Source organism: Manacus vitellinus, unplaced genomic scaffold (genome assembly GCF_001715985.3).
Source record: "Manacus vitellinus isolate BGI_N305 unplaced genomic scaffold, ASM171598v3 scaffold_18_pilon, whole genome shotgun sequence".
Lineage (NCBI taxonomy): Eukaryota > Metazoa > Chordata > Aves > Passeriformes > Pipridae > Manacus > Manacus vitellinus.
Window position 1 is genome coordinate 10,988,577 of NW_021939324.1, and position 15,216 is coordinate 11,003,792.

General features: G+C 35.4%; 1 protein-coding gene across 2 annotated transcripts in view; it reads right to left on the reverse strand.

Moving 5' to 3' along the window:
- AP3B1 (adaptor related protein complex 3 subunit beta 1) overlaps nucleotides 1-15,216 on the reverse strand; it is a 148,756-nt gene that overhangs the window by 111,436 nt on the left and 22,104 nt on the right. For both annotated transcript variants that reach the window (XM_018070426.2, XM_018070425.1), the window contains exons 4-6: nucleotides 13,271-13,366; nucleotides 11,320-11,480; nucleotides 8,176-8,242 (exon numbers count right to left, since the gene is read on the reverse strand). In XM_018070426.2, coding sequence (XP_017925915.1) covers nucleotides 8,176-8,242; nucleotides 11,320-11,480; nucleotides 13,271-13,366 — 324 coding nt within the window. The remainder of the gene's footprint in view (nucleotides 1-8,175; nucleotides 8,243-11,319; nucleotides 11,481-13,270; nucleotides 13,367-15,216) is intronic.

The following is a 15,216-nucleotide window of genomic DNA, read 5'->3' on the forward strand; positions in this document are numbered from 1 at the left end:
CAATAATAAAAAAATAAGTCCATAGAAATGGTATCTTACTCAAAATAGAATTCGGGTAATATTATTAGAACAGAGAAAACACTTGCTGTTTCTATTACTCACATAATTCCTGCTTCCCAGCCCTGAAGACATAGCAACGTAGGCATAATTTTTTTTTTTCAGTTTTAGCTTCCAAATAAATTATCAGAGAACTTGCAATTAACTCAGAAGTAACAGGAAACAACAAGAAGTAAAACACAGCAATATGCCCAATAACATTTATTGGGATTCTCTTATCAACACCAGTCTGATCAAAAGAAAGAAGAGCTGGGGCAAGTTCCCTGGCATTACCAGAATCCAAACTTCTCTCTCAATACAGAAAAATTAACTGTCATAGGAAATTTTATATTTAGTTTTATGAATACACTCTGAAAAAAAAAAGGTACAAAACTCAGTAATACAATAAAGAGATATATTAATACCTTTCCTCAAAGAACACAAACATAATTTCTGCATGTTGTTCAGCACTTCCCTACCAATTACAAAATTGCAGGAATGGATCATTTATGCCCTGTCATGTTCTCACACAATATTTTGCCTCCATAAGAAATAAATCTTTATTTATACACAAAGATTCTCATGCTGACTATGACTGTAAAATAGCTTTGTTTTTATGAGAAAATTAAATAGGTGATCAACATGCTAACACCTTGGGGATTACTGAAACCTTCTGCCAGGGTATTTTCTTTTAAAATAAAGGAAGGAAACACATATTGGAATTCCAGTTAAAATTCTGTCAGCAGGTTAATCAAACTGTGAGAAAAGCTCAAAAGCTGACCATGCCTTATAAGGGCATATCATTGTGTGCCTGGAACTACTATTCTTTCTCTTCTAATTGCTTTAATTAAGATTTGCTTTGTGTCAGAGTACATGTTAAGTCAAATAACTAAAATGATGAGACTTTATATGAAGCAGCTGATATGTATGCAGTTAGCATGCATGCGTATAGCCTTCTGGCAGCAAATTAATGTCATATTCTATCTGAGCACTAGGGATCTGCATTTCAACCTCTAAAATTTCCCCAATGACTTAAAGTAAGCAATTAAATAGAAGTGCAGTTTATTGAAATGGTACTTTTTGGGAAATATTAAATACAATGATATTCATATGTTACATTTTTCTCCTTGCATTTGGCTGACATGTGGTTTATTAGTATGCGCCCAACATTACAATTGAAAGAAAACAGCTCAGAATATAGTCTTGCTATTATGCTAAACCAGTCTCAGGCTCTGTGGGGATTTTATGAATTACCAATAAGAATAAACGTGAAGTTGCATTTATTGTCTCCAGCCTCATCCACATACTGGTACCTGCTGGTCCCAGCAAGTATGCAACTCATTCCAGGGAGCAAAATTTGATTATTTGATAGAGCTAAATACACTTTACATCTAAAATAATTTGCTATTTTTTGCTGTATCACAAAAACAAAAGCTCTTTTTTATATGCTGTTGTACTAAACTTTCTTCACAACAACGTGCTGCAGTAAGCTATTCTGTAATTAAAAACTGCTGCGAGTTGATGCTTACATAGGGATTCAAAACTCAGCAGAAGGCAGTGATTAATCCCAGGCAAATCACTATCAGTCCTGAGTAGGTATTCAATTAGGCCATAGAAGCTGAGTATGGAAGACTGAAAAGGTGGGAAATCTCTTTATCAGGATGCAGAACTCTGAACTGCAGTTGAGGCCAACTTGCAGAGGACGTTGTGATACACCTGGAGCTTTAGAAGAGAGGGATGATATTTTTGGACCACACGGAGAGACTTTTTGTAGGTCACTGTCCCATCTCAGGGGTGAGGGAGACTGACACACAGATCAGTTTATGACTACAAGAATAGTGACAATCTAATATATAAATATATAAATACCCTTTTAGGTTCATAGGTGAAGGACAACACAGATGTCCTTCGTGGTATCATGGTAATCGTGGAGTGGATACACTTGCCTTTTACTGCTAGTAAGACAGTACACACATTTTGCTGTATTTCTCCTTCATTTGGATGTGATTTAGTTTGAAAGCTGACATAAAATACATATAACACTAGCTCAGATCATTTAAAACTGAAAATATATCCTATAAACATTTCTGGCCTTTTAAAAGCTCAGTTACTGTGAGTAAAACACAATAATTTAATGCAAAGAAAGAGTCAAACTGAAATACGAGAATTCTAAATAATTACTTATTTCAAGTCACATCAGTCACCCACTCAAGTTTACAATGAGAATGCTGTCAGTTGTGAAAACTGACAAAGATATTAAAAGATATTAAAAGTTATTAATAAAAAATTGAACATATGCTATGAAATGCAAGAGGTGCACTGGACAAACAAGTATTTTATTCCTGTGGCAAGTCACCAGACTTACAAGTTAATACAGGAATTGCCATTCATTCATGACACTATTTAAGATCATGCCTCTCTCTCCACTTCTAAAATTAGTCTTTTCATTTGAAAGGGGGAAAAAAAATTAAGAATGTGACAGATTGAAAATGCACTAGTGACAAGAAGATTTCTCTGAGAAGATTTCTTAACGCTGTCTTAATAAGAAATTATTTTCTAGTTGACACTCTTTCCCCTATAGTTTGATCCTACTATATATCTAAACATCAGTGGAACAGCTAATAATCTTGTTTATTAAATGCTCAACATTCCATAAAAATATTTAGAATTAAAACAAAATGATTCAATCAGAATATAAAACCAAAAAATATCAGTTTCTAAAAAACAGTCAGTTAATTTCCATCTCACTGTGTCAATAGTAGCTTTTTGTATAAGGAGAAAATATAAATCACTCCAACAAAACTAGCAATGAGCTCATCAAATTCAAATGCTGCTTTCCATTTATGTATTTTTTATATTAAAGCAATAAACATGGTTCATTTGTCTTTCACTGGATGCCACATTTTTCTGTGCTGTTGCTATGAACTTCAGCCATTAGCTGTGCTCCAAGGTAAACTATATGAACCATCAACAAAAGTGACACCCAATCTATGGAGTTCATATTTTCTCCAGATTATCTATGCTAGTTGACAAGTTGGTAATGAAAAAAATCACACTAAGCAAATGGTTCCTCTAATAACAATAAATTTTCTATAAAATTATGAAGGGTACAAAATGTTTCCTTGCATCTATTTTGTCATGAATTCTAATTAAAGCTGCAAAAACCTGAGAGTGCTGGGTCATCACAAGAAGTGCATCGAGGTTTGATTGATAATACAGTGCAAGTTGGCCCACGCTGCCAAGATTCTTCTCTCTTAAATTAATGGCCACCCCACCTGCCCTAATCATACAGCCCAAATGATATTCCCCTTCTTATTTCAATTTTCTGGAGGCAAGGAAACTGGAAAAGATCAGTCATTTATCTTCTAATAGCTGGATAATAGATCTATCACAATAAAACATCTGCATGAACTCAGTAATTTTTTTCCACAAAAGTGAAGCATTTACCAACATTAAATCAATAAGTTAAGAAAATATTGTTTTACACTACACATTTGGGTTCTAAACTGAAATATTACATTATTAACTGAAGCCTACTGTTAAAAAGAAGAGAGCCCAGCTTTCTTTCCCCATTATCCCTAAATATACTACTTTAGATTAAAAGACCAAGACCTTCATCACAAAGCCATCACCAATTTCTAGGATCATTTTTTAATCAAAGGAATCTCACTTGGAAAGAATCTGCACTTCATCTAGTAACCACGCAGTCTGCAAAAGAAATCTAAATACTCATCTATTTGCATAAGGTCTTTTCACCCCCCAGAGTTAATACTAAGTTGTATCTGTTATAAAGTAAATTATCACACCAGAACAGAAAAATAAATTGGTTACAACAGAGGTATATAGCCAAACAAAATAAAAACAGATCAAAGCTACAGATGAAAACCTGAAATAAATTTGGGCATTTTTAATACACCCATCATCCATACAACTACATTCTAACTACAGTTCCACATTCTGCCTTTTATCTTTAGATGCAGTTTTTGATACACTTTGGGATACTTTAATTTGGATGGAGGAATGTAAGTCACAAGTTCTTTTTGCTTTACAGGTTTGGATAACAGACATGATTCTTTTTAACACCAACATATTTCTTTTAAACGTTTCTTTTAACTGCTGTAACTCAGATATCATCAATGAACTTGATTTTTATTGTTGTTTATACAATTAGAGCAGCGCAGGCTGTTAACTACAGTCCCTCACAGTATGCCAAAAGCAACTTAAGCAACACATCTTGCCTTAAATCCTATGCATCAAAAGATTATCAGGCTTGGTAAGTGAATGGAAAAAATAGATTTAGAGTGAAGTAATACAGAATTGATTGAAAGAAAAGGGAACTAGTTTCCTCTAAACCAGCCAGTTATACTTTCACACATGACTACATGACTAGCCATATTCCTTTCACAGAAAATCATTTTAGGATAAAATACACATGGTCTTATCTTCCCTTCTACGTAAAATCAATCCAGCTGCTCAATTATCAAGAATTACTAGAAAAATAAAAGGAGCAGGTATTCATGCTCTTGTACCTGCTTATCAAAACCTGAGATAAAGCAAGGGTAAAAACATAACTAGGATGAGTTACAAGTCTCAATAAAAAAAAGACATACAAACACATTTAAAATTTAAATATACTTGCACAAAATCACAGACTTGTTGGTAGACTCTTAATGCCCAGTTAATATACCCTTGAGAGTATGTTAACAATGGCTTGCACTTGATAATTTTGCATTTTAGATTAACTAAGAGCTTGGCTTTTAATTGAATCTTTGTGTTAAGACACTCAAGGAGTAGAGTGATCTTTCCTTTGTCTCACCAGAAATTTTAATGAAGTGCTGATTTAAGGTTAGATCTCATCTCATTTTAAGTTTTGCTTACCTCAGCTTATATTAAAATTTACTACTGACTGAGACCTAAAAAAAAATGAACACATACCATCTGATAAAAGGGTTTAATTTTACTGTAGTAAAATTCCCATACAGATAGTTTATTGCTATTTCAAATGTAAAATGAGTCTTACTAATTTAAATACATTGTGTCTTTTTTGTGCAACAAAAACTGCATTAAATAACACACAATAGCATGTTCCAGTTTTCAGAAATTTAGAGGCATCTATATTTATTAGCTATTCTATCCTTCATTAACATCAGGATTATGCCAGGAAGTTTCAAAAACCCTGCTTTAGGTGAAATAGTTACAGAAAATAAACAAATTTTGAGTAAAAATTTACTTCTCATTAGAGCACAGTCTCAAATATCACTTGAACAATATTCAACACTTATATACATTGTTATTGCTACTAATTACATTCTCCCTCCAAACATGTCTAAAACAGATTAAGAATAACAAAAGAAAATATGGTGGATTTTCTTAGATTCCATTGTTAATATACAATGCATTATGGCTTGTTTGAGGATTATCAGACCTTAAGTACAAGAAATACCAAAAATAACCTGGCATTTCCATTAAGTGAAAAAAAGGTGGAGAACCACTGATATTCAACAATTCCTGAAGTCACCAAGATTATCCCTCTCTGGTGAACAAACCGATTTGCTGATACTAGATTATAGAGCTATCAAGAGACGACAACTAATGTTCATGTAAGGGAACAGCTTCTGTGCATTTTAATGGAAGGAATCCAAAGATTACTGTCAATTAAACACTTGCAGTTCCAGTTCCACATTATCATCCTATGAATTTCAGGCATTTTGATTGTCAAACAGGCATTAATCAAATACAGGCACTTTATGAGGCTACGACCAAAAGCTGCTCTTCTACAGTTCAATCCCATTTACAGCCTTTCTGTGGCAACAAACCAGACTTAACTTTCGTAAGCAAGGCTGCAAAATAAAAAAAGTATGTGGAAGAAGCTTCTTCTTTTACGTTAAGTGCATGAAGTTCAGCTTCCCTGAGAGAATACAAAAAGGTGAGTCAAATTAACACAAATTTCCCAGGAGTAGCCTCATTAAGACCTAGAAAGTTGCCAGCTTAAGGCTACATTGGCTACATAGGTACAAACCTGTACTTAAGGACTACCACCCATAAGCAGCTGCATCTCCTCCAATTTTAAAAGCTAAAACTAGCTACAAGTGGCACTCTGATTTCCCCACTGTGAATAAACTGCTGTTTTCCAATTAGGGGCAATGAATAAGCTCATTCAGAGAGGAGTTACCTGCTAATGAAACACTTGTGCCCTATGCACTTTCTGGTAGTAAACGTGGGGGCTTTCTGGGAACATTCAGTGGTACATGATAAAAGATAACTTCTTAAGGTAAAACTTTTCCATGCTACAGTATTCCTCCCAAAGCTATTAAGGACTGATCCACTTTAGACCACCACAAGCTGTGGAGTTTGTGACAAAAAGAGGACACATTAATACTTGGTTTTGATTCAGAGAGTCTTGAAGAAAGATTTGTATGGTTTCTTTTCGGAATAATTACTCTTCATATCACTTCCCAAAAAAGTAAAACTTCTGAAGCTGAAATGTGTCAGTCCAGACTGGAATCAGGTCTTGCTAGGGAATAGACTAAGAGGGATCAGAGGGAGGAAAAGGCTGCAGCAGTTAACCATGTTATGTCTCCAAACAGGTCCAGAAGACATGATTCTAGTCCATCATTCTTAGCCTCTTGAATGTGCCAACAAAATAGCATAATTTTGACTACTGCTTCAGCTGGTATCTTCACAAATGCAGCATCTATTATTCAGCGTCACAGAGGCACTAGAATTATGGCACATATTAAGCAATGAGCATTGATGTCCTTATAAGTGACTCCAAATGCAAGGAAAAAGAAGATCCAAACCTAGTCTATACTTTTTTCCTCTAACATTTTGTTAAAGTAAATGTGTAAATGACTAGTTGTTGACTTGCCACTTACCATATGCAATAAGGACTAGGAAACAGAGCAAAGACTCAGGGATTTTATTTTCTTGATGGTTTTTTAGTCCTTTATGCCTCCATAGGTAAAAACAATCTAATCTCACACTCACAGTTTGCATACACACCACGAGTTTGAGCCACAACAAGAAAATACAAAAAGAACCACTGCAGGGACAACATCACAGAAGCACAAAGGCCTCTGACAGGTAAGTACAGGTCAAGTAGAGATGCAAACAGGAGACATAACTAACTGATTTACAGTCTGCTGAGCCATTAAGCTCTAACACACTCCTTCACTAACCCTTCAATGGAAGTTGCAAGATGTCTTTTAGAGAACAGCACCATTTATGTCCTGAACACCTTGACTGTGCTAGAACAATGGAGGATACAGTCATATGTGTTACAAAAACACTTGGTAAATGGGAGATGAAGCAACACAACATCCGGTACCCTAGCAATACTTTCCTTTAGTCAAAAAGCATTACATTCATTAAATTAGTAATCTGCACACAATGAATAAGAGAATGTTTTAATTTACAATTCTGGTTTCTATTCGAAATCTAACTTTGATTCCTTGCTCCATTATCTTTCCAGGTTATACGTGGGAAACTTACTTGCAGAATAAAAGAAAATAAAGTGTAAGACCATTGTGAGACATCTAGGAGCTCATACAGAAAATCTGTACCTATATAGGGCAGGTAAAATACAACAAGAGTGTTAAATTTACAGAAGTTTTGCCAGAACATCTCTTATTTACCAGACTGGAAGTGAAGATATTTGAAAGAACAAACAAATGCACAGCAAGTGTAATTTTTTAATAACTGTACACAGTACAAGAGAGATGGATGTCAATAAGCACAATGTGCATTATACAGAAGTAATTTATTCTTACTAACACTATTCTTACTAAACTGAAAATTACCAAGCTAATGTCCCAATGAAAAAGTGGATATGAAAATTTATACATAAAGATTTGTACATTGATTCATATAATATAACTTTAATTTTCAAAATAAAGTTTAAAGAAGCATACATAAAAACATGCTAACAAAACCAGAATAATTAACAGACTCATGATGCAAAGAGACGGTCACTATTACAGTCATACTGTAAGGTATAAATACACAATGACACTTCTATCTGAAAACATATAAAATCACATCAGCAAGGGTTAGGAAAGCATATTACATACTACTAAATGACAGGCTCCAGAGTAAACTCCTTAAAAATATAAGCATGTGTAACAGAAAACTGTTTCTTACCGTACTTCTATCCTTCAAAAGCTTTTCTATCACTTCAATTAACATTTCCTTTTGCTCTGGATCAAGACTAGAAAGAAAAATAAAATAATTTTTATTCATTCATTCAGACTATCCAAAACTATAAGAGGTTTGGTTTTCTGACCTTTACACAAAAACTGGGAACAAAGAGCATTGAAGAAAACATTGCCAGAAAAATCAAGTACTGCAAAGAACTCTTCGTAAAAGAACTTAACTGAATATAAGTTACTAATTAACTGAATTGCAGGAGTATAAAACTAAATTATGAATATTATCTTATGTTATATCACTTACGTGTGTTCTATAAGAAACTTAATACTCAAACTCATAAAAAGTTCAGGATTTAAGAACCATTAAGACAGGCCAACCCACATCAGGGAGAACTTGACCAAACTTCATATGTTAAATCATAAGGATCTCACTGCTTTTGCAGAAGTGAATTTCAGAATGAACTAATTCAGTAGTGAATGAACACCAGAACAAAGAAGAATCATATTTTTATTATCTAATTATCACTATAAAACTTCAAGTAAGACACTTTGTTAACCACTAATTTTAGTGAGAAGTACAGGAACTCAAAGATTTGGAGTTGTACATTTGTATTCAATGTCCAATGTATAGGATATGTACCTATACAAAGTTGATGTGCAGGCTGATACAAAATAGACAGCTTGAAGTCCTACGTAAATAGCAAAAGAAGAGGAAAAACAAAAGTTGCAAAAAACAACCTTTGTAGCATCCTTTCCATATTAAAAGAGCAGAGAAAAGTTTGCCTAAGATATCCACTATTGTAACACCTGCTTCTTAGGTAGGTAAGGATCAACTTTGCATTCCGGCTCCTTCCTCATCATGCATCTACACAGCATGGAAGAAATCAAAGCCAAAGCAGAAGAAAATACAAAGGGAAAGTGAGTACAAAGAGTGATACAGATGTGTAGTTCTATGCCTTTGGGAAGTCATTTCAACATGGATACAGTTACAGATAAGTAAGGGAGTATTTGGTCATTACTGTACACTTCAGTTTTAATGCTGAGTGATGAACTTCCCTAATGTACAGTATATCCTTTCTAGTCACAGATTCACAAAGTGAATATCTAGCTAAGACTTTAAGACCTAGCAATACTAGAACATGCAAAATGGATAACAAAACTTTGTTAGAAGCCACTATCATCATAAGCAAAGCAACAGTACATTGTTGCATAAGTACTTTTATGATCACCTTTCATTCCCACTTCTATTTTGGTCAAGGAAGTTTTACTGGATCTTCTGCCAAGGACTAAAACCTTCAGAGGAAAAGCCAAAAGTTTGTCTTACGTGATCAAGCAAACCATCAGTAAGGGCTCCAATAACTGAATTTACATTCCTCCCCCTCCTCCTTCCTACGTTTTAGATAAGGAAGGGAGCATTTTTGGAGTGGAAATAAAAGAACAGGCTAAAGAGCTCTAGTTACAGGGCTATAAGAATTAATACGCAAATGCCAGACAGAGTATCCTGCAATCATACAAGATGAGATGTTTATGGGAGAAATGGAAGGATCTAAATTACTTTGGGAGGAACAAGAGTAGGAAAATAAAGGGAGAGGTGCACAAAAGGAGTCAAGTGTATCTAAATGCTTTGCTGCTCAGCACACTCGTCTACCCATGCTGTGCACCTCTGACTACAGAGGCAGTCTCTATTCCGTGTGTATATGTGATATGGAGATCTAAGCTCTAGCAGCTGGAGTTAAACCATGGGTTATACAGACCCGTATAACAGTAGCACCAGCAACCAGAGCAAGTATGACAGTGTGTGACTGCCTGAGAATATCAAACCACACTGCGTGGCTTGGGAAGCCAAGTATTGAAGTGGGGCCACTGATCTGGACACCTGTGTGTGCCTCTGAGTGCTACAACTGAAGATCTTATCTACCAGTAGGACCAGTGTATCCAAGCGAAGTATTGGAGAGACTGTAAGGTCTGGAGGTTGACTGAGATAACCACGTCTCAATCTCTCTCACCTCCTCTCCACCTCCCACAAGACAAGCAGAGATGAGGAGGTATATGGGCAACTTACAGCATAATCTGAGTCTTTAAACCGAGATACCAGGATTCACAGTGTCTGAGTGAAAGGGCAGGGCATGTGTGCATCTGACTGAGGGGGTCTGTAGTAGGAAGTGTGGTGGGTTTGCAAGCACTGTGTGCTTGTGTGTGGCAGAAACTGGGAGACTGGGGATGCAAAGCCAGTTCCTGGAAACACGGAACATCTAGGATTATCACTGGGGGATCCATATTGACACATCTAGGCATACTAATGGGCCTGTATACTTATCAGCCAGAAAGTGCAACAGGAAAATGTTGGTGCTGGTACTGTCTACATGACTGCTGATTTCTGTCTCTGCTGATCTGTATAGATGGCTGTGGGTATGTGTGTTGTACATGTATCTTGTATGTGCCTATCAGAACACATGCTCAGCCTTGCATCTGGGTGGTTTGAGAGGGCATGGAACTGCAGCTGCCTGAGGTTACCTGATTCAGAACCTCTAACATCTCTCAAACTCCACTTTTCAGCATAGATGAAATAAAAGTGAAGTATATAGTAGAATAAATGCCTGATGATGTTTTGCAAAGGTACAAGCTCTGCTGCTCCCACCTCTGCAAAATAGTATCAAAGTCTTGATAAGAACTCTTCCCCAACATGAATTTCTGACAAAAGAGGAAGATCTGGAAGATTTGGACTTGCACAGATAAAATTTCTACAAGTTAGCATTCTTTTGTCATATGCATTACAAACTACAGCAAATGCCTTCAGGATGAAAGATGCAGACTTTAAACAGAGAAATTTTAAGATTTGGAGAATACCCACCAGGACAGTTGTTACACAGATGAAAATAACTGGTACATTAAAAACTAAAAGATAGTGTATCAGTCTCTTTTTGTATCCCTTTACAGTTATATCCTTTTAGTCTAGCAAGCAAGAGAATTGCTTGAATTCCAACCAAACCACTTGACTGATGGAATGTCCACACACACGTTATAGTTCTAAGAAACTGATCTCATATCTGAGACATGCCAAACCCCCAGTAGTCTTTATAAATGTAGCCCACAACTATCTTAAAACTGCTTTTCAGTATTTGCCAGAATCACTTACCTATACAGTTTTTGGATTGCATGGGCTGCATTCTTTCTCACATAAGGAGATAAATCAGAAGAGGCTTCCTTAATAGCAAGCATCATAATAGGAACAATAATTGGGACCCGGATACTGGATAAAACTCTTAAAGCACTTGCACGGATTAATTGATTAGGATCCTAAAGAACAGGAGAGAAGGGGAGAAAGAAAATAAGATAATGCAGAAACAAATAATAAATTTGCTGCAGTCTTTACACTTAATTAGTAACAACACATTAAAACATGTAAATCTATTTCTTTTCCTCCCTTCTTTTGTCCCAGTTCTTGGTCCTCTTTTACAATACTAGGGTTAGCTTGGAGATCCAACACACCTGTATTTGGAAGAACAGTTACATAAACTTTGTCCTTTAATCCCAGGCTTGGGATACGAGGGAAAAATGTTGCTTAATAAGGTACTAAATCCTCCAAAATCCAGCACACTGAAATTGAGCATTGTTAATTCAGTGTACTGTCCTGCCAGAAGGGGACTTCCTAAAGAACATTTCTCTGAAGGACTGAAAACTGGCAACATAGATTTTCAGATTGGTATTACTTAATGATTAGTTCATCTAAGCTCTCAAAATTCTTACATTTTAGCAGCTTCTGAGTAGTAAGAATATGGATGGTGAAAGCACTTCATTTGACAGTTTTGGGAAAACAACTTGTTCTTACCAGAGTTTGCAAATCTCATCTGCAGTCACAGAAGTTGAAAATACCCTAAAACGTTCTTTCTAAAGAGGGAGGAAAAAATCTCCACACATAAAGCCAAATTATAATCATTGCCAAAAGAGAAACAAAACATTACAAAAAATGAACAGAGAGAATTAATTATATTTGCCTATTTTTATAGCAGATTTCCTTAGCTGCTGACAATCTCCACTAGCTTGGTGTCTACCTCCTTGCCACACCGCCACTCCTTTTTTTGCTACTCAGCCACAACATTTAACCTATCCCCTTCCTACTGTTCTCATTACCCATAGCTTTTAAAAGAGTTATGCCATGAGAAGTGATCATTGCACACATATATCACTAGAAACACAGGATACAAAGTAATTTGAATTTCAGCTTTTCATGGCAGTCACAGATAGTAAAGGTAGTACGTTTGATATTGAGATAAAAGTTGAAAGGAAAAGGGCAGAAAATTCTGTAGTTGGTGTGGGATAGTCCAAGAGCTGCACAAGTGGTGCTCTGATTGCAATATATCCCAACAAGATGCAAGGTCTGGGGTAAGTGACACGACAGAAATTAATTATGAACCTAGAGCAGCCTTACAAGAAAGGTAAAAGAAAAAAGAAAAAAGCGATCTTCTCTTATTATAAAAACTGGCCAAATTTAAGAACATAGACTTAATAAATCTTTCTTTTCTCCACAGTCACACTTCAAAAGCAACCCTAATCTTTGCTCTCTATTCCCATTTCTCATTGAAACAGAAGATTACAAAATGCTTTTTTCAGTGCTTTTAATGAAAAAGCACTACGTGCAACACACTGAATATTTTAATTTAGGTACTACTATCTTCCTTATCTTTTTTCCAATCCTCTGTTGTAAATAAAGTTCTTTTACATAAACTAAAAGGAAGACAGGTAGTTCATGGCAATAACAGGGTCTTTTTGCTATATACGTAAGTTACGTTGGAAGGAGAAAAGGCATTCCAGAAATTAAATGTTACACTGTGGATTTGAGAGCACCGTTCTGCTGCCTTTCTTCAGTGAAGTAATTTTACATCTTGTAGGCTTAGCTGCTTGACAAGGTTTGAGGTAGTACAAAAAACTTTGTCAATCACATAACTTGAAACTACTTTATCAGATGCAGATATTCACATGCTTTAGTTTACCACACTACACTTACACAAATACTTCTATTTTCGCACTGCTAGCTCAGAATTCCCTACGAAATGTTAATTAGTAGTCACTTTTCAGTAGTCACTCACTTTTAAAGCACGTTGAAAAGTACTGATGGACAACAATGCTAAATCTTGCTGCTCCTCTGCGTAGCGCATCAGATAAACATATACAAGCTTTTTTATCTGAAAAGAAAAAGTACAATGAACATCACAATCAGAAAGTTTTAGAATTCTGTAAAACTAAGCCCTAGATTGCACAGTTTCAACAAAATTTTATTCTTTGAAGAAAGAGCTAATATATCACTGAAGTACACGCTTCTCCAATGTCTTGCAATTTACTTCAATTCTTTTAATAGAAACTCCTGAGGTGCTGCAATGTTGCTTAATTAATGACACAGTCAGATGAAGGCTAATAACACAAAGTACTGCCTTATATTATCAACTAGTAAATAAAGAATAATCTAAGATGTTGACATGTGTCAACTGATCACTTGAGCACTTCTCATGTTTTTTTTCTTATAGAAATAGCCAAGAATTTCAACAAGTTCATTTTATTTTACCCTGAAACTCAGTATCAATTACTTTAACACATTTGAAAGTGAATATAACTTCCAGCTGAAGTGTGGTAATTTACACTATTTACATGTGATTAAAAGAGCACTTCTGACTATGTTTTGGAAAAAAACAAAGGATATTAGATTCACCTTTGCGTGACTACAAGCATCCAAAAGATGCCGCCAACCTAAGCATATTACAAAGGATGCAATGTTCAATGATTAAGAAAATCTGAGTATGATTTTGGGGAGGAGGGTGTTCAATTTAATTCACTTTACCCCCTCATGGCCACTGTATGCCCAGGAAGCAGTGAAAACATTTTTTTTACATTTGAGTTGTAAACTGACTATTGGGGTTTATAATGGAAAATTCTGAAAGACCCTCAACTACAGCTGTGCTAATAATTACTGTCAGTATCAGAAGATGTACCTTTGTGCCAATTCTGGCAAAAAACCATAATATTAAATCACAGACGGTTACATCATACTAAATTATTTGTTGTTCTACTATAGAGAAGTAGCAATCAACATTGACCACAAGAGGCCTGTGCACTGAATGACTGCAGGTGTGCAAAGAAAGCCTCCTTTCCTTGAAACCACTTTGTGACTAGAAATGAAAGCACTCAGAGCTTCGTGACTACACTATTCTTTTACCATTTACCTTCATTCAATGTTAAAATGCTCTGTTCTATAAAACTAATCATAACAGGAGCACATTAGGCTTGAGGAACACAGGCAGATTTGTTTAATTAATTTATCAATATAAGCACATCAAACTCCATGAATTATTGATGAAGACTTATTTTAGTTCTATACCACCAATTGTTTATTAGGTCACTTTTTGTATCCTTACCATGCACAACATGATGCACTTAATCAAGCTGAGGTTGGCGTGTACTTATCAAAAAAAAATAAAAAAAAATAGGGCACTTCTGTAAACAATAAGATGCCCTTTGCTTCTCTTAAAACAAATTAACATGTTATACTACTCCTTCATCTCCATTTTCCTGCATCAGAGCATTCAGCCCTGATTTTAAAATAAAAACAGAAGCCATTTCTGGGCAGGAAAGTCACCTGGATACAAAATCACTCAGATAAACCAATGTATTGTCTGCTACTACATCGTAGTAATTTGTACAGATTTGTGTAAGAATTCTTAGGAAATTTGGCAAAACAGTTTCAGAAAACAGTATCATGATCAATGTACTAAGAATCTGACTTAACCCAGTAATTTCTCATAATTTCAAGAGCATCTTAAAAATGGATCATGATAAAGGTTCCTGAGACACAAGACAGCTCTAAATAGCACTACATTATGATCTAAACTTGTCATCTAACTCAACTTGATAAAGAAATTAGTCAAATGGCTTCAATGAATGTCCTGATCTCTTTGCAGTTTAACAGTCACTTCTTGCATAAAGAAGATACGTGATTTCATACAACTGCCTATTTGTTTAAAATAAGAAAACGGGTCCATAA